The 26474-nt window shown below is 32.3% G+C and overlaps 1 protein-coding gene across 2 annotated transcripts in view; it reads left to right on the forward strand.

The window, feature by feature from the left end:
• LOC148947640 (uncharacterized) overlaps positions 1-26474 on the forward strand; it is a 388863-nt gene that overhangs the window by 55646 nt on the left and 306743 nt on the right. For both annotated transcript variants that reach the window (XM_089095338.1, XM_089095339.1), the window contains exon 3: positions 6123-6220. In XM_089095338.1, the coding sequence (XP_088951464.1) occupies positions 6123-6220 (98 nt within the window). The remainder of the gene's footprint in view (positions 1-6122; positions 6221-26474) is intronic.

Here is a 26474-nt window from a genome sequence, read left to right on the forward strand (position 1 = left end):
TTTGATCTCCTCTTCCCTATATTCCCTTAGAATTATGTTCATGAAGTTAAATCGGCTGCTCAAATTGAATCGATGGTCATACAATATAAGAAGAGGACTCTTTGGAATAAAAATTATGAATTCTCACGCCCAGTTTGTGGATTGGAAATTATGGAGGGGGGGGGGGTAACAAGACATCTCTTGACAAAACGAAATGTGAGTATTACAGACAAAACAGCTATTGAAATGAGAACAGATGACATACAAACCAATAGTCATGGGTGTAAACTCCCTGATCAAAGATCAGATAAGCCCGAACCCCACCCCCACTCAAAACTTAATAACGATGTTTTATTCCAGTTCTTAAGGAAACTGGCCCTTGGCCTTCCCTGCATGACCCCCCCCCCCCAAAAAAAGAAAAAATTACTAACATTATTTTATTCCCAAAATTATGGGAACTCTCCCCTGGCCTTCCAAGGCCTGTCTCCCCCCAACCCCGCACCCCACCCCCACCCAAAAAAAAACTTTTTAACGGTTTTTTTTTCCAAAAATAATTGGAATTCAGTTTAATTAGCTCTTTCCAAATTTTTATTCGTCGAAAATTACTGTACACTAAACTTCGAATACCGTATCACTAAATTCATCACTATTTTCGAATATTAGTGCAAGAAAAAAAAACTCCTTCAGGCAAACTTCAGAAGTATATTCGAACTGCGGGATGGTTTATAGTTATCGTCAATTAAAATGAACTTATCCGCTCTGGATATGTTCACTTATCCAGAGTGGACTGACCACTTTGGACTGGCAGAGAGGACTGACCCCTCTCCATGTCCACCATTTTCCCAAACACAAGTAATCAAAATTCTTTTTGCTGTGCTGCTTTTCAGATATTCTCATTTGTCAACTGTATATAAATACACAATAAAACCGTTGTCTATTATGATTTCTTTGTTTGTATTGCCAGATATCAGGAAGATCTCCTTTGATCTCTAGGAAACGCTCAATTGGGAATCTGAGGTATAGAGGAACAAGAATTTTTTTCCAGAAAAGGGCAACAAAAACTCACAAGATTTCATCTATATGAAATCAGATAGAACGGAGAATTAAACTCCTAATTCTGTTACCTCTCCCCTTAAATTTAGTCTTTTCTTGAATGAAAACCCCCCTTCCGCTATACTCCCACACCCACCATTTTCCCAAATACACTGTCACTGAAAAAGCTATTCATGTTTGAACTTCATTTTCCAAAAAGACTAAGTGAAAACAGGTGAGCCTTTCACTGAATGTTGAGGAGAGTACTGAACTAAATCAAAACATGTTATGTGTTTACGGATTCTCAAAATGGTGAAACTCATGAATAACTGGGTATATCAATTTGGAACTTTGAGTTTGAATTTTCAGTACTTTTTGGTAACCGGGAATGCTGACCTAGTTGTTGGCGGCTCCCCTAATACGCTCCTTTATGGGCTACCTTGTATGTATAGGTTTTGATGAGTAGTTTTCTACTGTGGTCTTTGACTGCGTGTTTTTGGGAGTCGTGTGACTCCATCTTAGTTGAAACCTCTTATGATTGCGATAGTCCAAGAATTTCTCTCGATTCCTTAAAAACAGTACATGCCGAGGTGTTTTTTTTTTCTATACCCTGGTTGGTCCCTAAAGAGACAAATCCGATAAATTACAAGGTTTTAATTTTCGTTATTCAGAGCATTGTTACAACTTCGACAACAAAAAGATAAATATAACTTTTTAACTTTATAACTATAAATATAACTATAAATTAAACCTAACCTAGGTACCTTTTTCTCCCCCTAAACCCCAATAATGATTATAAACCCCAATAACAATAATAATGATAGTAATGATTGGTCAAATCAAAAGTTTTCAGATTTGTTGTATGCTGCTACTTCTAAGATCAAGTGTTGAAATGTCCACCAAGCAGTACTTCTAAGGTGTCAGCATGGACTTTCTTTAATTTGAGAGAGTGGAACCAAGTTGCTCAAGCAAGAACTAATATAAATTGGTTCGAAATTATATATTTGTTATATATTTATAGTCCTCTTCTTATATTGTACGACCATCGATTCAATTTGAGCAGCCTTCATGATCATAATTCTAAGGGAATATAGGGAATGGTCATTTCTGCACTTCCAAACAAGACAAAACACTTGTTCTACAAAACAAAGAACACACAGATAAATAAAACGCATAATAAATAAAACGCATCCTAGACGACTCTGAATTCTGACCAAAATTTCAAAAAAATTCAAACTTTTTGAAATTTTTGGCCAAGTATTTTTATTTATTAGTGAGTCTTCAACGGGAAAATGAACGAAAAACAGATTTTTTTTTGTTTAAAAAAAAAACAAGACAAGATAATTGTTTTTTTTTCTATACCCTAGTGGGTCCCTAAAAAGACAAAGCCGATAAAGTCCATTTTAGGTCAACTAGAGGAGGTATGAAACTAAATTAAATGCTAGTATTTGTGTCCATGTTTTTAAAAGGGTGTATGTAGCTAAAAATTGCTGAAATTTTTTCTCCAGCATAAAAATAGCCGGCAAAACTTTGAAGTATTAAAAAAATGAAAAGATTTAAAGTATTATTTTCGTTTTAAATGAAAAGACTATGTAAATATAAAAAGAACATAAATTAATTAAAAAACTTTTTAAACAAATTTATTTTTTAAAGAAAAGAAAGAACTCAATTAAACCAAAAATTAGCAAAAATAGAATCAAATTATGTACCAAGCATAAAACTACCACAAATCAGTATCAATAAATTAATGAAACCCAAAAGAAACAGAAATTAAAATAAGTCAAACACAAAACGAGCAGAAATTAATATGAGTAGGGTTCTAAACCCCATGCGTTCTAAAAGCTAGAATATGATTTGTATTTTACTGAAAAAAATTCAAATGAATTTACTGAAAAAAATGTGTATGGTCAGTTTAATGAACAAAATAGAATCGAATAATCTACCAAGCATACAACTACCACAAATCAGTATCGATAAATAAATGAAACCCAAAACAAATAGAAATTAAAATATGTCAAACTCAAAACGAGCAGACATTAATCTGAATAGGGTTCTAAACCCTATACTTTCTAAGAGCCAGAATATAATTTGTACTTTATTCAATTTTTTTTTTATTTTTCACTTTTATAACCTTAAGAAATTAAAAATTAATTAGGATTTTATGGAATAAATATCAGCATATGTACATTAAACTGAAAATGTATGTATTTTTCAGTAAATTCATTTGATTCTTTTTTTCAGTTCTTTACTGAAAACGTTTGACACTAAGAGCTCAAAATCTTATTCTATGGCCAAAAAATGTATTTTTTTTCTTATTAATTCTTATATACGATTCTTTTAAAAATTCTTTTTAATGTTTTCACTTTTATAACTTTAAGAAATCAAAAATTAATTAAGATTTTAAGGAATAAGTATCAGCATATGTATATTAACCTGATAATGCAGATTTTTTTCAGTAAATTCATTGGAATTTTTTTCAGTAAAGTACAAATTATTTTCTGACTTTCAGAAAGAATAGGGTTTAGAACCCTATTCAGATTAAGTCTTGGTTACATCATGTCTTGTTAAACTTGGGCATGAATTTAAAAAAATTGATATTAAATAAAAAAAATTATTTTCAACTATGACTGGGAGAGGGGGTAATTTTTCTCAGGGAGTATTCTAAATGGGGTTGGAGAATTTTCCAAGAGAAAACACCTAAACCTATAGATAATAGCCTAAACAATTAAAGTATTTCTGAAGGATAGATTGTCTTTGGTCTCATCAAATTATTAATGTCTAAGCTTTTATAGACGAAAATCGCACCGAATCTAATGAACTAGCTTCGTAGTAATTTAGACGAAAATGTAGCATTGCCCTTGAAAATTTTGAATGAAAATTCTTTGAATGCGGAATAAAAACACAATTGAAAAATTAAAATAAAAAAGAAAAAAACTAATACCGTTTTTGACACAATTTCTTGACCAATAATAAATACATACATAGGCGGGCGTGTAATAATAATTAAAGCTGGAAAGTTAACTAACTTACAATAATAATTCTTCTCATGTTAAAAATTACCTTATTAGCAGTCATGTTAAAATTATTGTGAATTAGAAAGTTAAAACGGAGCTCACAAGAAGGGATGTAGCTTCAAAATTTGAGTAGGAGAGGGGGGCAAGAGGGATCCCCATATAAAATGTCAAGAGCATGGTTTATCGAATCATTTTTTCTCCAAATCATTGCCCGCCTGAAACAACGGGAATGTTTCAAGGTTATTTTTCGAAATAAGATTAATTATGAATAAATTTGTTTGGCCATAGAATAAGATTTTGAGCTCTTAGTGTCAAACGTTTTCAGTAAAGAACTGAAAAAAATTAAAATAAATTTACTGAAAAAAATATGCATTGTCAGTTTAATTTACATATGCTTATATTTATTCCATAAAATCTTAATTAATTTTTGATTTCTTAAGGTTATAAAAGTGAAAACATTAAAAAAAAAAAAATTGAATAAAGTACAAGTTATATCTTGGCTTTTGGAAAGCAGCGTTTAGAACCCTAATCAGATTAATTTCTGCTCGTTTTGAGTTTGACATATTTTAATTTCTGTTGTTTTGAGTTTCATTTATTTATTGATACTGATTTGTGGTAGTTGTATGCTTGGTAGATTATTTGATTCTATTTTGTTCATGAAACTGACCATACACATTTTTTCAGTAAATTCATTTGAATTTTTTTTAGTAAAATACAAATTATATTCTAGCTTTTAGAACGCATGGAGTTTAGAAACCTAATCATATTAATTTCTGTTCGTTTTGAGTTTGACATATTTTAATTTCTGTTGTTTTGAGTTTCATTTTTTTACTGATACTGATTCGTGGTAGTTGTATGATTGGTAGATTATTTGATTCTATTTTGTTCATTAAACTGACCATACACATTTTTTTCAGTAAATTTATTTGAATTTTTTTCAGTAAAATACAAATTATATTATAGCTTTTAGAACGCATGGGGTTTATAACCCTACTCATATTAATTTCTGCTGGTTTTTTGTTTGACTTGGTTTTATTTCTATTTTCTTTGGGTTTTATTTATTTATTTGACACTGATTTGTGGAAGTTCTATGATTGGTAAATTATTTGATTCTATTTTTGTTCATTTTTAATTTAATGGAGTTCTTTACTTTTTTTGAAAAACTTATTTTATGGAAATTTTTTTTTAATTAATTACATGTGAAATTGTTCTGGGTATATTGTCCAGGGAAATTTTCACCTGGGTTAGAATTGTCTAGAAGATTTATCCGTGGGAGGGGGATTATCCGTGGGAAAAATTCTTTATTGTGATATTGTCCACAGAAACAGTTTTCAACTGGGAGGGGGAGATTGCATTTTTGTTTGGATTAAGAATTTAGTTTTGTGTTACATCAGTAGTGACTTGGGGGGGGGTAGCTAAGATCTTAAAGTAAAGCATTCAAGACCAGTTAAAAAAGAAAATCTCATTTTTAAATTATTCTTTTAACGCAATTTTCTTCACCTACATACAGAACACTGGGATTAATCCAGTCGAAGCATGTTTTACGATCAATCGAGACCAATAAAATTGGAGATACGCATGTAAAAATACTGAAATGCTTATGTTGGCCTACCTTGATTTCGGTTTACTTTTCTATATTTCTACCAAAATTAATTTGTAACTATTTCAATTATAGAACCTTTATTTAAATCATAAAAAATCAGCCTTTAATTCTGATTTAACCTATATCTGCAAAAAAGAGGGCAGGGGCGACTGGCCCCTTTGATCAGCCAAAAGGACCCCACTCCCTGAATACCCGGAAAATAGTGGTATAAAATGTTTATTTCGTTTTTTGAAACCCCCAGGAAATCTACTGACTCCCCCCCCCCCTTTTGTTAGGATCAGGCTTATGTATCTGTGCTTTAACCTACTGGACACTTACAATCGTAATACAATGGACAGCAGAATGCTAACGCAACTTACCTTGTTTAAACTAAGCGTTAAAAACTGTCATTAATTTTTGACTTAGCGACAAAAAATATGTAGTAAAGTTTCCTTGTGTTTGCCATTATTTTAATATTTGAATAAATTGACATTAATTAATAATGTTTTTTTTAGGATTGCTGAAAGAACAAAATACGTAACAGCTTACAAAACAGTATCAGACATACAATATAAATGTTGCCCTGGATTCTTAGGCGCTAACTGTGATATGGGTAAGTTAGTTTTTTTTTCAAACAGTTCGTGGTAGCAAACTGTAAGTAAGGAGCGACCCAGCTCAATAGTAACTAAAACTCTATAAAACAGAATTTTGATACCAATAGATACATCGAAAGAATTGAATTTTATGCTGATTTTAAATATATATATATATAATATATATATATATATATATATATATATATATATATATATATATATATATATACATATATATATATATATATAAGTTTAAAATATATCAAATATATTCAAATATATAAGTTTCATCAAGTTTAGTCTTACCCATCCAAAGTTACGAGCCTGAAAAAGTTTACCTTATTTTCAAAAACGGGGAAAACATTCCCTAAAAGTCAAATAATATTAATGAAAATTACACCACCAGGTTCAGCGTATTAGAGAACCCTACTTGAAAGGTTTCAAGCTCCTATCTGCAAAAATATTGAATTTTATATTTTTTGCCATAAGAAAAATCACGGATGCGTGTTTTTTTATCCCCAGGGGTGATCGTATCGACCCAGGGGTCCTAGAATAGTACGAGAGGGCTCGTTCGAACAGAAATTAAAAGTTCTAGTGTCTTTTTAAGTGTACAAAAAATTGGAGGGCGACTTGGCCCCCTCATACGCTCAATTTTTTCCCAAAGTCACCTGATCAAAATTTTGAGATTGCCATTTTGTTCAGCATAGTCGAAAAATCTAATAACTATGTCTTTGAGGATGTCTTAATCCCCCACAGTCCCCGTTGGAAGGGCTGCGAGTTATGAACTTCGCCCATAGTTTACATATAGTATTGGTTATTGGGAAGTATACAGACGTTTTCAGGAGGGATTTTTTCTGGTGAGGGGGGTCGGGGGTTACGTGGGAGGATATATCCATGGAGGAATTGTTCATGGGGGAGGGTAATTTTCCATGAAGGGCGCGCCGGATATCCCAGCCGATATTTAAAAAGTGATCAGAAACTAAATAAAGAAACAACTTTTTTCAATTGAAAGTAAGGAGCAACATTAAAACTTAAGACGAACAGAAATTATTACGTATATGAGGGGGTTCACCCCCTCGTCAAAAAAAGAAAAAAACATTTTTTTTTTATTTAATCGGCGAATGAGGCTATATACCTTGCTCACTAAGCCTCTATTTTCTCACTGGCAACAACGTATATACTATATTAGGAACACAGTCTATGTAAATAAAAGACAAATTCTGTCTTGTGTCTTTCAGTCTAAAATTTAATGCTTTTTTATTTATTATATATATATATATATATATATATATATATATATATATATATATATATATATATATATATATATATATATATATATATATATATATATATATATATATATATATATATATATATATATATATATATAATTTAAAAAATAATAAAAATAAATGCATTTTTGGTTTATATTATATGTTGCGAATATATTTCAATTATAACAGCTGAATTACTTGAATACCAATTTATTTCAGTCAATTATGTATTAGTCACTGTTATAACAAGCCCTCAGTAGGAACTAACTCACAAAGCTCCAACCCGGCGTTTGAACTTTTGAGCAGGTGATTGAAGCGAACAGACGTTGCTACCAATAGGAGTTTGGTTCCTGTCCCGCCCCCACGAACCAAAAACCTTTTTAAGTCTATTGAATCATTTACACTTTAATGAAAACCAAAAAAATCTTTTTATTTTCTTCCTCCCCCCCCCCCCACCTGAAAGGCTAACGCGTCGTTTGTGTTTTATTCAAAACTATATGTCTTTTGAACAGTGTGCTTTAATTTTTCAAAACATCGAACACGAAATAAAATCCCTATATTAATCAAAATGACTAAATTGATAAAATGACAAAATCATATTAATTCCCGGAAATTCAAGCAACTCAAGATTCAAGATTTTATTTAACAGGTTTTTTTCAGTGTTAAAATTACAAATAAAAATGTTGAGAATATATTTGATTTTCAGTAAGGCGCAAACACAATAGACTTTAAAACGTATACGGCGAGGGAAAGGGTAACATATGAACTCCTGTTTGTAGTATTTTTTTTTGGGGGGGGGGGGTTAAGTTTGACTTGAAATTTCCTCTTTGTGATTTATTAATTTGTCTGTGTCAAAATCTGCTATCTTTATGTTTGATGTGATTATTCATTTTAATTTCTGTTCGTATTTTGTCTCATTTACTCTTTGATAGCAATTACGTAAAAAAACAAGCTTTTCCAACTGAAAGTAAAGAGCAATATTCTGACTTTTTCAAATCATGCAAGGAAATCCACTCCCATCCACCCCGTGTAAAATTTCCTCTGGAAAATTCCCATAAGAAATTTGCTCCCCACGAAAAATTCTCTCTGTGGATCCTCCCCCCTAAAAAATCTGTATATTTTTTAATAATAAATACTATAAGTGAAGAGGTGAACAATAGACAAACTGCGTAGCTCACAGCCCCTTCCCCAGGGACTATGGGGGTCATGCCATCCCTAAAGGCATATTCATTGGACGTTTTAGCTATGCTGAATCTAGTGACTATCTAAAAAAATTGATCTGGTGTGTTCGGGAGGAAGGGGCGTAGGAGGGAGGCTAGTTTCCCTCCAATGTTTTTGGCCACTTAAAATGGCCGCTAGAACTTTTGATTTTCATTTGAATTCGCCCTTTCCCGATTTGTTAAGGCCATTGGCTCGATACTATCGCCCTTCTGAAAAAAAGAACGAAAAAAATAAATAAACGCACATCCGTGATCTATATTCTGGTAAACAATACAGCATTCCTCATTTATGTAAGATAGGACCCTGAAACGTGTACATTAGTTCTCTAATGTGCTGAATCTGATGGTGTGATTTTCATCAAGAACACTGAAATTTTTGTCGATATTTCCCCCTTTTTTAAAATCAGGCGAATCTTTTCAGGCTCTTTATACCTTGTGATGGGCAACATTAAACCTAATGATTTTTATATATTTTGAAGCAACATAAAAAACCAATTCTTATGGTGTGTCTATTGTTATCAAATTTCCGCTTTATCTATTGTAACAAACATGCCTTTTGTACTATTTTAGTAAAATTTGTTCAATGCAAAGCAATAAAAAAAAACTAATAAAATACATTTACAAATGTATAAAAATGTGTAGAAGGATGTAAGGATACGCAGAACTTTACCTTTTATTGGTGTTAAATTGTACTTCCAATAATGGCGGACTTTTCTGTTAATAAAATTGCCGAGTTTGACGCAAGGGATAATGAATATGGTATGTTTGGAGTGAACAGTCAAATAACAGTTCAGATTACCCGCGGATTAGGTAAACTCGTAGAAGAATTTATTTTTCTTACAAGGAATGGACATTCAGATAGAGAATACCCCACCCTAAAAAAAAATCCTGAAAGTTTAAGCTCGATTCCCCAGCGGGGAGATAAAGTAGGGCAGAATTACTTGAACTAGGCCTATGCATAAAATCGATCACACATTTAATGCAAACGACTGACAATCTTTTGAGAAGTAGCTTCAGGTGCCCGTTGTAAAACGTCACACAATCGTTTTCAGCGCTGAAGATTTGTGATTGACTGGGAGTTACTGACAAGACAATTTATATTGGCAGATGTAAAATTTTGACATTCAGAGGGAGCGTTATGATATAAGACGCCCTTTCCGTCCGTTACTGAACCAAGTAATATGACTAATATGTCATTGTTAACAATTTGTAGCATCGGGTGGCAAAATCAGAAGGACCAAAAAACACATAGATGGCCTTGAAGATTCTATTGCAACAACGCAGCGCATGGATTCCCCTTCTAGGTATTATCTACCCATGAGTATTATCTACTCATGAGTACTGCCCTTCAGTTCTTTTTTGGACTTATTTTCAACAGAATCTATGCATAATTTTGTTTGTATTCTTTGGTCCAATACAAAGCAAATGTTAGCAAAAAAAGAATGAAACTTAGGATCTAAGGGTCCGGCCCGTGCCTGAGCATGAGAAACCGACGCTTTCTATGTTTTTAGATCTCCCGTAGGTATTTATCAACATGAAGTGACATGAATCTGGTGTCTGAGTCGCGAATAGGGATTAAATAATCATATGAGTAAATAGTAAATCACAACTAAAGTGCCTGTCAAGAACCTTAAACTGAACGTGCGCATGAACTGAAGTAATCAGCGTTTATCACTCAGAGTATGTCTATAGTCTTGGTTTTTTATAAACTTTGTTAGGGCCCTTACCTTATTTTTAGACAACTTCTTACCCTGGCTCGTTTGAGCGTGTCAGCTCGTAAATGCGATTATTTCAAACAGCGATTTTGTCAAAATGCGGCAGAAAAAGGTAATCTCACAGGTTGAACATTCTTCAGCTTTCAAGTATAAAATTTGTTATTGACCAATTAGAGTCAAGAGTTAAGGTATAATGTTTTGAAACTAGGGAACATAAAAGCTTGGAATAGTTTTTCTCTCTGTAACATGGATCTGACAAAAAATAAGATGACGTAGTATTAGAAGAGAGTAGTTGGAAACTTCGCAGCGACAGATATGAATATGGTTTTGATCGGGCATTTGGTTCGTCCAATGTCCTCTGGCCTAGGTGATGCTGAATGAAGCTACCACATTTTATGCTTGTAGTTTTGTTGACATTTTCTGGGCAATTTAGCAATTCTCAGTTGTTGTTGTTACGAAGGAAAAGCTTGTTTCAATTGAAACCTTCGTCGCACAGGTACGTATCACCCAAGCGTTCAAAAGCTCGAAGAAAACTCTACAGAAATTTGCTGATCAACACAAGAGTTTATTTTGTCCGAACTTTCGACAATAGTTATTAGCAACTCGCTCAAAACTTTCAAAGGAAGCACAAATCTCAACCGAAACTATGCACAAGCGATAATAGAAAACGGTATTCATTACCGCACAGAAATATTATGAGAATAAGTGATAATGGGGAAACAGTTTTAATCTCCTCATAATCAGGGTCTAATGAGTCACGGGTCTTAACGCAGGAGTGGATACGTAATTAATGATCGGAAGGGGGACCAACAAAGTTGGGCTCCCCCACTGGTATTTGTTTTGCCTCCGCCCTGTAATTAGTGCAGCTTACGACTTGAGAACCACCCTAGGATCCAATCCTGTCTTAATACACACTTTCAGACGCAACCGAAAGAACCCTTCAGGCGACTAATCCCTTTTTCGGTAGAGGAAGGGGTTGAGGACTAGTTAGCCTTGACAATTTTGAAGTAAAGTAATTGTAGCGATATCTACACACTAAATATCACATTGATTGTCCCTAAACAGCTCGTTATGTCATTGCAAAGATTTTCGGTTCTTCCCTATTCATCCAATGTGCTATTTTGTCTGTTGTTTGTATTGCATTATTCTATTATAGAATACACATATTCTATTTAAGATTCTTGTTTTTTTCTCTTCTTATACAAAACTTATATTTTCGTGAAAACTTGATAAAAGTTAAACACTATTGCTGAACTATTGATTTTGTTTTTCTTATAAATAGGAGCTAACCCGTTTAAAATTGGAAATACCCTCCTTATACCCTCCTTATATGTAATGGTAGCATGATTTATAATTTTTTTAAAAAAAGCAGCCTGAAGATTGCTTAATGGGTACTTCGGATTTAAAATTCAAATATAAATCTGATTCGATTGGATTCATAATTTTGTAATTCACACAAAAACTTATGAAAACCCCTTGATAAATAACTATACAACTCGAATAAAAACCGTGGACCACACTCGTTCAAGATAATATACATATTTTTTCAACAGTATAATTTTAAAATAATCATATCGCAAAATGAGTTGCCCATAATAGTTTATACACAACACATTCGTTGCGCACTATGAATTAGAAAAGATTAGGATAGGAACCAAATTATTTCCTGACAAATAATTTAAATCTTTCGTTTAAAAACATCAGAACATCACTTAGAGCTTGACTGCTGAATATCGACATAAGAGAAGACAGCATTTAGGGTAAGATAAAAAAAAATTATAAAAGATTTCTCCGCCGTTGACATAAAAACAATCAACGGTGTAGCTTCCACACCATAATCAGAATATATTTGAGTTCAAAATCGTATTTTCGATTGACACAGGTGCATGTTGCGTTCTTATAAAATGATGTTTGATACACTTGAATGCTTTGCAACTGCTACTACTAGTGCTGGTTACAACTCACAAAAGCACCAAAACACCGGAGGCAAACAAAGCTGAGCACGTCTCATACACAACCCTGCTCTGTTCTAACAAGCTTAAAGCTTTTTTGATAAGCATGCTTAACAGCTAAGCTAACCAGCTTAGTTTCTTTTTTTTAACTTTCCTTCCTAAAACATTGTCTGCCATACCCCAAACTATTAAACCCGTTCATGGATATTCTCCAATTCTAAACTCTCCGAGTTAATGTCAAAATTTTCTAGCAAAGTTGCTAGAATGTGAATATCCAGTTTAATCCTCACCCTCCCTCTCCTTCACTGAACACCCTTAGTTGAGGAACACACAAAATGTGGGTGATTGATCACACATTCTTTGAATTATAATACCTGCAGGAATAATTTTTCTTATAATTTGAAAAATTATAATTGCAGAAATAAATTTTCAATTATTTGCAGAAATAATCAATAATTTTATCACACATTCTTTGAATTATAATACCTGCAGAAATAATTGTTCTTATAATTTGAAAAATTATGATTGCAGAAATAATTTTTCAATTATTTGCTGAAATAATCAATAATTTTATCACACATTCTTTGAATTATAATACCTTCAGAAATATTTTTTCTTATAATTTGAAAAATTATAATTGCAGAAATAATTTTTCAATTATTTGCAGAAATAATCAATAAGTTTATAACAGAAATATTTTTTCTGCAAAGCAATACTCCTGCCTTAGTATTTTTTTTTTCTAGTGATTAGCGGTCTTTAGTTCAATGACAATTTGAGATATAAATTCGGATTTTTTTTTTCATCAAGATAATCGTGAAAAGCTCACAAGTTCACAAACTCTCCAATTATTTTCCTTTTTTAGCACAGGCCTACTAAATAGTCTAAACAGGAGGGAAAAGGAAATTATCCTAAAACCATAGGTAAACATCTCATGGGTTATATAGTACCGAGAGTAGAAGTGACCCTATTGACCCCACGAGAACACCCTGCTGCCACCTACAACTTTTTTTAACACCATATATTGGCACAAGAACCACGTGGTTTATGGTTTTTTTGCCAATGAGAATTTGAAAAACAGGAATTTTGTCACATTTATGTATGTTTTCTTGGATGGTTATGTGTGTTGGTCGATTTATTTGATGTTTTTCATGGATGTTTAATGGTTTTTGTCAGTGAGAATTTGAAAAACAGGAACTTTGTCACATTTATGGATGTCATCAGCAATTCATGTCTGTTTTATGGTTTTCTCAGTGAGAATGAAAAAACAGGAATTTTCTCACATGGAAAAACATGAATTTTCTCACATTCATGGATGTTTTCATGGATGGTTATGTGTGTTGTTCGATTTATATGATGTTTTTCTCGGATGTCAACATCAAATTATGGATGTTTTATGGTTTTTGTCAGTGAGAATTTGAAAAACAGGGTGACAGGACCACGTGGTTTATGGTTTTATCACTGAGAATTAAAAAACTTTAATTTTATAACGTTTAAAAAAATGAGATTTAAACAAGTGACCAACATAAACCACGTGGTCCTGTCACGAGTAGCACATGTGAACTTGATTTACATAATCGCTAGGGGAAATCATTGATTCACGAAGGGGAGAATTAAGAAACATTAAGGCTTCTTTAATCTTAGGTCTGAGGGATAAACGTTCTTTAGGTCAGTGAGAAAAATTAATATTCTATTTTTAAATAGGGCTTCATTGATCTTTAGTGTCAGGAATTATAATTGACATCACTTGTTATCTTGGAATTATGCGGGAGTCTAAAGAGATAGAAATTCTATTTTTAAATACGGCTTCACGGAGCTTTAAGTCGGAGAGATAAATTGATATTCTAACGAAACCCTAATAGTTTAGCTAGGAAAATTTATGAGATGAAGAGATTAACGTAGGAAAGGGTTTCCTAGAAATTTGAAATGCGTTAGCGCAGAGATACCAAACAAAAGGAACACACAGAAATTACTTTTATATTTTTGCAGAAACCTATCGTGAATCAATAATTCACCTTTGAAACATCAAATTAATTTCCCCTTTCTTGACAGATCAATCAATCAATGACATCATCTGTCAGACTTTAAAAATTTTCGCCTAGAAACATTTCTCCAGGAATAGATCCAAATCATTAATGTCTTTGCCTCGGGAACAGTTCTACTGGTCGAACTCCAAAGGATATTAATAACCAAAGGCCATGGAAACAATGAGGCAAGAAGCATCATAGTGATAAATTGTTTTAGCGCGCGAAAAGGTTTCTTTTTAATTTGAAATGCATTAGCGCAGAGATACCAATAACAAAGGAACACGCTGAATTTATGTTTAGGGATTATTTGGGTGAAACCATTTTAGGCAGGTTATGGAACTATTTCGGCGAAACAGATAGAGACATTTTAAAAGAAGATTTTTGAAGAGATTTTAGAAGAGAATTTAATGGTGAAACACTGTGGTCGTTATAATACACAAGTTTCATATGAACAGTGTTGTGAGGTCCTCTAACCCAACCCCAAAGGGTTCCAATCCTCCTACCCCAACCCCGAAGGCAGCCCCCGGTCCTCCAAGGCCCCCCAAGCTCCCAAAGGGCCACCGGCGCCCCCAAAGGCCCACCCAGACCCCCAAAGACCATCCCCGGGCCCCCCAAAGGCCCATCGAGCTCCCAAAGGACCAACGGGGTCCCACAAGCCCTCCACTAGCCCCCAACGGCCCCTCCGGGCCCCGCAACACCCTTCCTGTACCCTACAGGCCCTCCCGCTGCTCCAAATGCCCACCCCCCGCCCCCACAGGTCCCCCGGACCAGAGAAGCGCTGCCGGGATGCGCCGTGGGCCAGAAAAGCGCCGCAGGATATGCCGCAGGGATGCGACGCGGGTCAGGAAAGCGCCGCAGGATGTGCCGCAGGGAGGCACCGCAGGAAAGCGCCGCAGGATGCGCCGCAGGGATGCGCCGCAAAAAAAAAGTAAACTAAAAAGTAAAAATTTCGATCACAGAAGGGCACCCTCCCCCAAGGGTCCCCCAAACACCCTCCTCAGACCCCCACAGGTCCTCCCCTGGTCATCGCAGACCCCTCGGGCCCCTACAGGACCACCCTACCCTCAAGGGCCCCCGGCGCCCCCCACCCTCTCCCCCGGCCCCCCCAAAGAGGGCCCGCGCTCTTTCTCAATACTTTTTTATTGCTTTTTTATATCTTTTAAGAACAAGTTACAGAGCCAATTTTACAGATCCACTTTTAAGAACAACTTCAGAGCAAGTTACTTTCTTAATGTCCCTCCTAAACCCATTTTCTAACTTGAAGTACTTATCTTTTTCACCCACAACTATACTTTACAGATTTTGATACCTCAACACCAAGAAATATTTCTCAATATTCATTTCAGAGCAAGCTGCTTTCTTAATGTCCCTTGTAAACAAACTTCGTAACTAGAAGCACTTATATTTTTCATACCAAACAATACTTTCAAGCTGATTGGTTAAATCAAAAATAAGAAATTTAAATCAAAGAAACTTTCAGAGCAAGTTACTTTCTTAATGACCATCCTAAACCCATTTTCCAACTTGAAGTACTTATCTTTTTCACCCTCAACTATACTCTACAGCTTTTTTGGATACCTCAACATCAAGAAATTCTTTTCAAAGACCATTTCAGAGTAAGTTACTTTCTTAATGTCACTCCTAAATCCATTTTCCAACTTGAAGCACTTATCATTTTCACTCACAACTATACTTTACAGCTTTTGGGATATCTCAACACCAAGAAACACTTTTCAAAGAACATTTCAGAGCGAGTTACTTTCTTAATGTCACTTCTAAACCCATTTTCCAACTTGAAGTACTTATCTTTTTCACCCGAAACTATACTTTACAGCTTTTTGGAAACCTCAACACCAAGAAATACTTTTCAAGGAACATTTCAGAGCAAGTTGCTTTCATAATGTCCCTTTTAAACCCATTTTGCAACTTGAAGTACTTATCTTTTTCACCCGCAACTATACTGTACAGCTTTTTGGATACCTCAACACCAAGAAATACTTTTCAAGGACCATTTCAGAGCAAGTTACTTTCTTAATGTGCCTCCTAAACCCATTTTCCAACTTGAAGTACTTATCTTGTTCATCCCCAACTATACTTTACAGCTTTTTGGATACCTCTAAACCAATAAATACTTTTCAAGGACCATTTCAGAGCAAGTTACTTTCTTAATCTCACTCCTAAACCCATTTTCAAACTTGAAGTACTTATCTTTTTCACCCACAACTATAATGTACAGCATTTTGAATACCTCAACACCAAGAAATAGTTTTCAAATACCATTTCAGAGCAAGTTCCTCTCTGAATCTCCCACCTCAACTCATAGTTCAACAAGAAGTAATTTTCTTTTTCACCCACAACTAGACATTGCTGCCTTGTGTATGCCTAGGCATCTAGAAAAACCTATAAAAGTCATTAAAAGAGCACGCTAAATTATCCATTTCCCTTATAAACCCATAATCAAGAAAAAATCCCTTCTCTTATAAAACAAAAACTATACTTTACACTTTTTTGGTTACCTCAACACCAAGAAATACTTTTCAAAGACAATTTCAGAGCAAGTTACTTTCTTAATGTCCCTCCTAAACCCATTTTGAAACTTGTATTACTTATCAATTTCCACCACAACCATACTTTACAGCTTTTTGTTTTTCCCAACACCAAGAAATACATTTCAAAGACCATTTCAGAGCAAGTTACTTTCTTAATGTCCCTCCTAAACCCATTTTGCAACTTGAAGTACTTATCTTTTCCACCACTTTCTCTATGAAAAAGAAATTAGTTTTTAATCAATTCTATTTTTCCAAATAATATAAAAATTTTCCACTTCGGTTCAGATTTTTCTCAAGGGGATGAAAAAATTTAAATAATGTTCCAAATTTTCTCAACAAAGTGAAGAAAAGTTTTTGATCTCTTCTGAATTTTACCAAAGAACACGCTCCAATTCTAATTTCTCCAGAGAAAACAAAAATCTTCCAATTCAGTTCTTTATTTCACAAAGACATAAAGAAATTTAAAGTTCAATTCTAATTTTTCGGTGGTAGATAGAAAAAGTAATACCAAACTTGTGAATATTTTCATGGAAGATGAAAAGTTCTTGTCCAATTTAAAATTTTCTAAACGAAGTGAAGAAAAGTTCAAGTTCTCTTCTGAACTTTACCAAAGAACACACTTCAATGCTAATTTTCTCCAGAGAAAACAAAAATCTTCCACTTAAGTTCTTAATTTCACAAAGACATAAAGAAATTTAAAGTTCAATTCTAAATTTTTCGGTGGAAGATGGAAAAAGTAATACCATACTTGTGAATATTTTCCCGGAAGATAAAAAGTTCTAGTTCAATTTACAATTTCCTCAACGAAGTGAAGAAAAGTTCAAGTTCTCTACTTAATTTTACTAAAGAAAACAATACAATTATAATTTCACCAAAGAAAATACAAATATTCCACTTAAGTTCTTTATTTCACAATGACAAAAAGAAATTTAGAGTTCAATTCTAAATTTTTCGTCGGAAGATAGAAAAAGTAATACCATACTTGTGAATATTTTCATGGAAGATAAAAAGTTCTAGTTCAATTTAAAATTTCCTCAACGAAGTGAAGGAAAGTTCAAGTTCGCTTCTGAATTTTACTAAAGAACACAATTCAATTCTAATTTCACCAAAGAAAATAAAAATCTTCCACTTAAGTTCTATATTTCACAATGACATAAAGAAATTTAAAGTTCATTTCTAAATTTTTCGGTGGAAGATAGAAAAAGAAATACCAAACTTGTGAATATTTTCATGGAAGATGAAAAGTTCTAGTTCAATTTAAAATTTTCTCAACGAAGTGAAGAAAAGTTCAAGTTCTCTTCTGAACTTTACCAAAGAACACAATTCAATTCTAATTTCTCCACAGAAAATAAAAATCTTCCACTTCAGTTCTCTATTTCACAAAGACATATAGAAATTTAAAGTTCAATTCTAATTTTTGGTGGAAGATAGAAAAAGTAATACCATACTTGTGAATATTTTCCCGGAAGATAAAAAGTTCTAGTTCAATTTACAATTTCCTCAACGAAGTGAAGAAAAGGTCAAGTTCTCTTCTGAAATTTACTAAAGAACACAATTCAATTCTAATTTCTCCAGAGGAAACAAAAATCTTCCACTTAAGTTCTATATATCACAAAGACATAAAGAAATTTAAAGTTCAATTCTAAGTTTTTCTGTGGAAGATAGAAAAAGTAATACTATACTTGTGAATATTTTACCGGAAGATAAAAAGTTCTAGTTCAACTTAAAATTTACTTAACGAAGTGAAGAAAAGTTCAGGTTATCATCTGAATGTTACTAAATAACACGATTAAATTATAATTTAAACAGAGAAAATAAAAATCTTCCACTTCAGTTCTTTATTTCACAAAGACATAAAGAAATTTAAAATTCAATTCTAAATTTTTACGTGGGAAATAGAAAAAGTAATTCCATACTTGTGAATATTTTCACGGAAGATAAAAAGTTCTAGTTCAATTAAAATTGTATCGACATAGTGAAGAAAAGTTCAAGTTCTCTTCTGAACTTTACCAAAGGTCACACTTCAACTCTAATTTCTCCAGAGACAATAAAAATATTCAAATTCAGTTTTAAGTTCCCCAAAGAAAAAAATAAATTTTAAGTTATATTATAAATTTTTAGATTAAAGATAGAAAAAGTAATACTATGATTGTGATTATTTTCCATGAAGATCAAAAGTTTCACTTTATTTATAATTTTTCTTAAATTTGGTTCTGATTTTTCTCAAAGAAATAAAAAATTTAAAGTTCTGTTTCAAATTTTTCATAGAAGATAGAAAAAGTTATACATTGATTGTGAATATTCAACATGAAGATAAGGAACTCCACTTTAATTCAGAGTTTTCTCGAAGAAGTGCAAAATGTTCAAGTTCTCCTATCTATGGCTAAGTTTGCTAAAGACAAGCTATTTTCTTGTGAAAACACAAAATCAGAAAAAATGATCAAAGTTCCTATAGTACCTACTCAATTAGACTAAAAATGAAGATATTTATGCAGAGTTTCAACTAGCTATGGCTAAGTTTGTTAAAGACAATCTATTTTCTTGCGAAAACACGCAAAATAAGAAAACATGTTCAATGTTCCAATAGTACCTACACAATTAGACTAAAAAAGAAGATATGTATGCAGATTTTCAACGAGCTATTGCTACGATTGCTAAAGACAAGCTATTTTCTTGAGAAAACCCACAAACTCAGAAAAAATGTTCAATGTTCCTTTAGTACCTACGCAATTCGACTAAAAATGAAGATATTTATGCAGAGTTTCAACTAGCTATGGCTAAGTTTGCTAAAGACAAGCTATTTTCTTGTGAAAACACACAAAATCAGAAAAAATGATCAATGTTCCTTTAGTACCTACTCAATTAGACTATAAATGAAGATATTTATGCAGAGTTTCAACTATCTATGGATAAGTTTGCTAAAGAAAAAGTATTTTCTTGCGAAAACACACAAAATCATAAAAAATTTTCAATGTTCCTTTAGTACCTACACAATTAGGTTAAAAATGAAGATATTTATGCAGAGTTTCAACTAGCTATGGCTAAGTTTACTAAAGACAAGCTATTTTCTTGCGAAAAAACACAAAATCAGAAAAAAATGTTCAATGTTCCTTTAGTACCTACACAATTAGGCTAAAAATGAAGATATTTATGCACAGTTTCAACTAGCTATGGCTAAGTTTGCTAAAGACAAGCTATTTTCTTGCGAAAACAAACAAAATAAGAAAAAATTTTAAATTTTAATTTAGTACCTAAACATTTAGTATGAATTGAATATATTTATGCAGAGTTTCAACTATATATGTATAAGGTTGCTAAAGAAAAGCTATTTTCTTGCGAAAACACACAATATCAGAAAAAATGTTCAATGTTCCTTTAGTAAATACTCAATTAGGCTTAAATGAAGATATTTATGCAGAGTTTCTGCTAGCTATGGCTAAGTTTGCTAAAGACAAGTTATTTTCTTGCGAAAACACACATAATCAGAAAAAAAATGTTAATTTTTCCTCTAGTACCTACGCAATTAGGCTTAAATGAAGATATTTATGCACAGTTTCAACTAGCTATGGCTAAGTTTGCTAAAGACAAGCTATTGTCTTGCGAAAACACATAAAATCAGAAAAAATATTGTTAGGTTAGGTTAGGTTAAGTTAGATTAGGTTAGGTTAGCCTACGTACGCGCGCATATAGGTTAGGTTAGGTTAGGTTGATTAAGTTAGGTTAGGTTAAGTTAGGTTAGGTTAGATTAAGTTAGGTTAGGTTAAGTTAGGTTAGGATAGGTTAGATGAAGTTAGGTTAGGCTAAGTTAGGTTAGGCTAGGTTAGCCTACGTACGCGCGCGGACGTAGGCGAACCTAGCCTAACCAAAATTATCCAAAAATAAATTAATATAACATATCCAAACAAAACTTAACATAACCTAACTTAAACAAACCTAACTAAACTTAACCTAACCTAACTTAATCCAACCTAACCTAACCTATATGCGCGCGTACGTAGGCTAACCTAACCTAATCTAACTTAACCTAACCTAACAATATTTTTTCTGATTTTGTTTTTATTCGCATGAAAATAGCTTGTCTTTAGCAAACTTAGCCATAGATAGTTGAAACCCTTCATAAATATCTTCATGTCCTCCTAATTGCGTAGGTAATATATGAACATTGAAAATTTTTTTTTATGATTTTGAGTGTCTTTTCAAGAAAAGAACTTATCTGTAGCAAACATAGCAATAGCTAGAAAAAACTCTGCATAAATATCTTCATTTAAGCCTAATTGCATATGTAATAAATGAACATTGAACTTTTTTTCTGAGTTTGTGTGTTTTAGCAAGAAAATAGCTTGTCTTTAGAAAACTTAGCAATATATAGTTGAAACTCTGCATAAATATCTTCATTTTTAGTCTAATTGAGAGGGTACCAAAGGAACATTGAACATTTTTTATGATTTTGTGTGTTTTCGCAAGAAAATAGATTGTCTTTAGCAAACTTAGCCATAGCTACTTGAAACTGTGCATAGATATCTTCATTTTTACTATAATTGAGAGGGTACTAGAGGAACATTGAACATTTTTTCTGATTTTGTATGTTTTCGCAAGAAAATAGCTTGTCTTTAGCAAACTTAACCATAGCTAGTTGAAACTCTGCATAAATATCTTCATTTTTAGCCTAATTAAGTAGGTACTAAAGGAACATTGAACATTTTTTCTGATTTTGTGTGTTTTCGCAAGAAAATAGCTTGTCTTTAGCAAACTTAGCCATAGCTAGTTGAAACTCTGCATAAATATCTTCATTTAAGCCTAATTGCGTAGGTACTAAAGGAACATTGAACATTTTTTCTGATTTTGTGTGTTTTCGAAAGAAAATAGATTGTCTTTAGCTAATTTATCCATAGATAGTGGAAAATCTGCATAAATATCTTCATTTCAGCCTAATTGCATAGGTACTAGAGGAACATTTAAAATATTTGTTTATGATTTTGTGTTTTTTCGCAAGAAAATAGATTGTCTTTATCAATATGATCCACATATAGGTGAAAATATGCATAAGTATCTTAATTTAAACATAAATGCGTATGTAATAAAGCAACATTGAAAAATTTTTTGATTTTGTGTGTTTTCGCACGAAAATAGCTTGTCTTTAGCAAACTTAGCCATAGCTAGTTGAAACTTTGCATAAATATCTTCATTTTTAGTCTAATTGAGTATGTAATAATTGAACATTTTTAATTATTTCTGAGTATGTGTGTTTTATCAAGAAAATAGCTTGTATTTAGCAATCTTAGGCATAGCTAGTTGAAACTCCGCATAAATATCTTCATTTTTAGTCTACTTGAGTAGGTACTAAAGGAAAATTGAACATTTTTTCTGATTTTGCGTGTTTTCGCAAGAAAATAGCTTGCCTTTAGCAAACTTAACCATAGCTAGTTGAAACTCTGCATAAATATCTTCATTTTTAGTCTAATTGCGTAGGTACTAGATGAACTTTGATAATTTTTTCTGATTTTGTGTGTTTTCACATGAAAATAGCTTGTCTTTAGCAAACTTAGCCATAGATAGGAGAACTTGAACATTTTGTACTTCTTCGAGAAAACTCTGAATTAAAGTAGAGTTACTTATCTTCATGTTTAATATTCAAATTCAATGTATAACTTTTTCTATATTCTATGAAAAATTTGTAACAGAACTTTAAATTTTTTATTTATTCGAGAAAAATCAGAACCAAATTTAAGAAAAATTATAAATAAAGTGAAACTTTTGATCTTCATGGAAAATAATCACAATCATTGTATTACTTTTTCTATCTTTCGTCTAAAAATTTAGAATAGAACTTTAAATTTCTTTATTTCTTTGGGGAACTTAAAACTGAAGTGGAATATTTTTATTTTCTCTGGAGAAATTAGAATTGAAATGTGATCTTTGGTAAAGTTCAGAAGATAACTTGAACTTTTCTTCACTATGTCGATAAAATTTTAATTGAACTAGAACTTTTTATCTTCCGTGAAAATATTCACAAGTATGGTATTACTTTTTCTATCTTCCACGGATAAATTTAGAATAGAACTTTAAATTTCTTTATTTCTTTGGGGAACTTAAAACTGAAGTGGAATATTTTTATTTTTTCTGTATAAATTAGAACTGAAGTGTGAGCTTTGGTAAAGTTCAGAAGAGAACTTGAACTTTTCTTCTCTATTTCGAGAAATTTTTAATTGAACTAGAACTTTTTATCTTCCGTGAAAATATTCACAAGTATGGTATTACTTTTTTTATCTTCCACGGATAAATTTAGAATTGAACTTTAAATTTTTTTATGTCCTTGTGAAATAAAGAGGTGAAGTGGAATATTTTTATTTTCGCTGGTGAAATTAGAATTGAATTGTGTTCCTTAGTAAAATTCAGATGAGAACTTGAACTTTTCTTCACTTCGTTGAGTAAATTTTAAGTTGAACTAGAACTTTTTATCTTCCGGTAAAATATTCACAAGTATAGTATTACTTTTTCTATCTTCCACAGAAAAAATTAGAATTGAACTTCAAATTTCTTTATGTCTTTGTGAAATAAAGAACTTAAGTAGAAGATTTTTGTTTTCTCTGGAGAAATTAGAATTGAATTGTGTTCTTTAGTAAAATTCAGAAGAGAACTTGACCTTTTCCTCACTTCGTTGAGGAAATTGTAAATTGAACTAGAACTTTTTATCTTCCTGGAAAATATTCACAAGTATGGTATTACTTTTTCTATCTTCCACCAAAAATTAGAATTGAACTTTAAATTTCTTTATGTCTTTGTGAAATAAATAACTGAAGTGGAAGATTTTTATTTTCTCTGGAGAAATTAGAATTGAATTGTGTTCTTTGGTAAAGTTCAGAAGAGAACTTGAACTTTTCTTCACTTCTTTGAGAAAATTTCAAATTGAACTAGAACTTTTCATCTTCAATGAAAATATTCACAAGTATGGTATTACTTTTTCTATCTTCCCCCGAAAAATTTAGAAATGAACTTTAAATTTCTTTATGTCATTGTGAAATAAAGAACTTAAGTGGAAGATTTTTATTTTCTTTGGTGAAATTAGAATTGAATTGTGTTATTTAGTAAAATTCAGAAGAAAACTTGAACTTTTCTTCACTTCGTTGAGGAAATTGTAAATTGAACTATAACTTTTTATCTTCCATTAAAATATTCACAAGTATGGTATTACTTTTTCTATCTTCCGCCGAAAAATTTAGAATTGAACTCTAAATTTCTTTATGTCATTGTGAAATAAAGAGCTTAAGTGGAACATTTTTATTTTCTCTGGTGAAATTAGAATTGTATTGTGTTCTTTAGTAAAATTCAGTAGAGAACTTGAACTTTTCTTCACTTCGTTGAGGAAATTGTAAATTGAACTAGAACTTTTTATCGTCCGGGAAAATATTCACAAGTATGGTATTACTTTTTCCATCTTCCACCGAAAAATTTAGAATTGAACTTTAAATTTCTTTATGTCATTGTGAAATTAAGAACTTAAGTGGAAGATTTTTGTTATCTCTGGAGAAAATTATCATTAGAGTGTGTTTTTTGGTAAAGTTCAGAAGAGAACTTGAACTTTTCTTCACTTCGTTGAGAAAATTTTAAATTGGACAAGAACTTTTCATCTTCCATGAAAATATTCACAAGTTTGGTATTAATTTTTCTATCTTCCACAGAAAAATTAGAATTGAACTTTAAATTTCTATATGTCTTTGTGAAATAAAGAAGTGAATTGGAAGATTTTTGTTTTCTCTGGAGAAATTAGAATTGGAGCGTGTTCTTTGGTAAAATTCAGAAGAGATCAAAAACTTTTCTTAACTTTGTTGAGAAAATTTGGAACATTATTTAAATTTTTCATCCCCTTGAGAAAAATCTGAACCGAAGTGGAAAATTTTTATATTATTTGGAAAAATAGAATTGATTAAAAACTAATTTCTTTTTCATAGAGAAAGTGGTGGAAAAGATAAGTACTTCAAGTTGCAAAATGGGTTTAGGAGGGACATTAAGAAAGCAACTTGCTCTGAAATGGTCTTTGAAAAGTATTTCTTGGTGTTGAGGTAACCAAAAAGCTGTAAAGTATAGCTGTGGGTGAAAAAGATAAGTACTTCAAGTTGCAAAATGGGTTTAGGAGGGACATTAAGAAAGTAACTTGCTCTGAAATAGTTTTTGAAAAGTATTTCTTGGTGTTGAGGTAAACAAAAAACTGTAAAGTATAATTTCGGGTGAAAAAGATAGGTACTTCAAGTTAGAAAATGGGTTTAGGAGGGAAATTAAGAAAGTAACTTGCTCTGAAATGGTCTTTGAAAAGTATTTCTTGGTGTTGAGGTATCCAAAAAGCTGTAAAGTATGGTTGTGGGTGAAAAATATAAGTACTTCCAGTTGTATAATGGGTTTAGTAGGGAGATTAAGAAAGTAACTTGCTCTGATATGTACTTTGAAAAGTATTTCTTGGTGTTGAGGTATTCAAAAAGCTGTAAAGTATAGTTGTGGGTGAAAAAGATAAGTAATTCAAGTTGGAAAATGGATTTAGGAGGGACATTAAGAAAGTAACTTGCTCTGAAATGGTATTTGAAAAGTATTTCTTGGTTTTGAGGTATCCAAAAAGCTGTAAAGTATAGTTGGGGGTGAACAAGATAAGTACTTCAAGTTGGAAAATGGGTTTAGGATTCAAATTAAGAAAGTAACTTGCTCTGAAATGGTCATTGAAAAGTATTTCTTGGTTTTGAGGTATCCAAAAAGCTGTAAAGTATAGTTGGGGGTGAAATAGATAAGTACTTCAAGTTGGAAAATGGGTTTAGAAGGGACATTATGAAAGAAACTTGCTCTGAAATGATCCTTGAAAAGTATTTCTTGGTGTTGAGGTATCCAAAAAGCTGTAAAGTATAGTGTCGGGTGAAAAAGATAAGTACTTCAAGTTGGAAAATGGGTTTAGGAGGGACATTAAGAAAGTAACTTGCTCTGAAATGGTCTTTGAAAAGTATTTCTTGGTGTTGAGATATCCCAAAAGCTGTAAAGTATAGTTGTGAGTGAAAATGATAGGTGCTTCAAGTTTGAAAATTGATTTATTAGTGAGAATGAGACATCAACGTGCTTTGAAATGGTCTATGGAAAGTAGGTCTTGCTTTTGATTTATCAAAAAAGCTGTAAGGTTGAGTTGTGTGAGAAATACATAATAAATTCTAGGGGGAATTGGGTGGAGTAGGGTCAGTATGAAAGTAACTTGCTCTGAAAGTGTCTATGACATGTATTTCTTAGTGTTGAGGTATCCAAAAAGCTGTAAAGTATTGTTGTGATCGAAAAAGATAAGTACTTCAAGTTGCAAAATGGGTTTAGGAGGGACATTAAGAAAGTAACTTGCTCTGAAATGACTTTTGAAAAATATTTCTTGGTGTTGAGGTATCCAAATCTGTAAAGTATAGTTGTGGGTGAAAAAGATAAGTACTTCAAGTTAGAAAATGGGTTTAGGAGGGACATTAAGAAAGTAACTTGCTCTGAAGTTGTTCTGAAAAGTGGATCTGGAAAATAGGTTCT

This window comes from Artemia sp. Qi Xiang Cuo, chromosome 10 (assembly GCF_049724085.1).
Source record: "Artemia sp. Qi Xiang Cuo chromosome 10, ASM4972408v1, whole genome shotgun sequence".
NCBI classification, from domain to species: Eukaryota; Metazoa; Arthropoda; class Branchiopoda; order Anostraca; family Artemiidae; genus Artemia; species Artemia sp. Qi Xiang Cuo.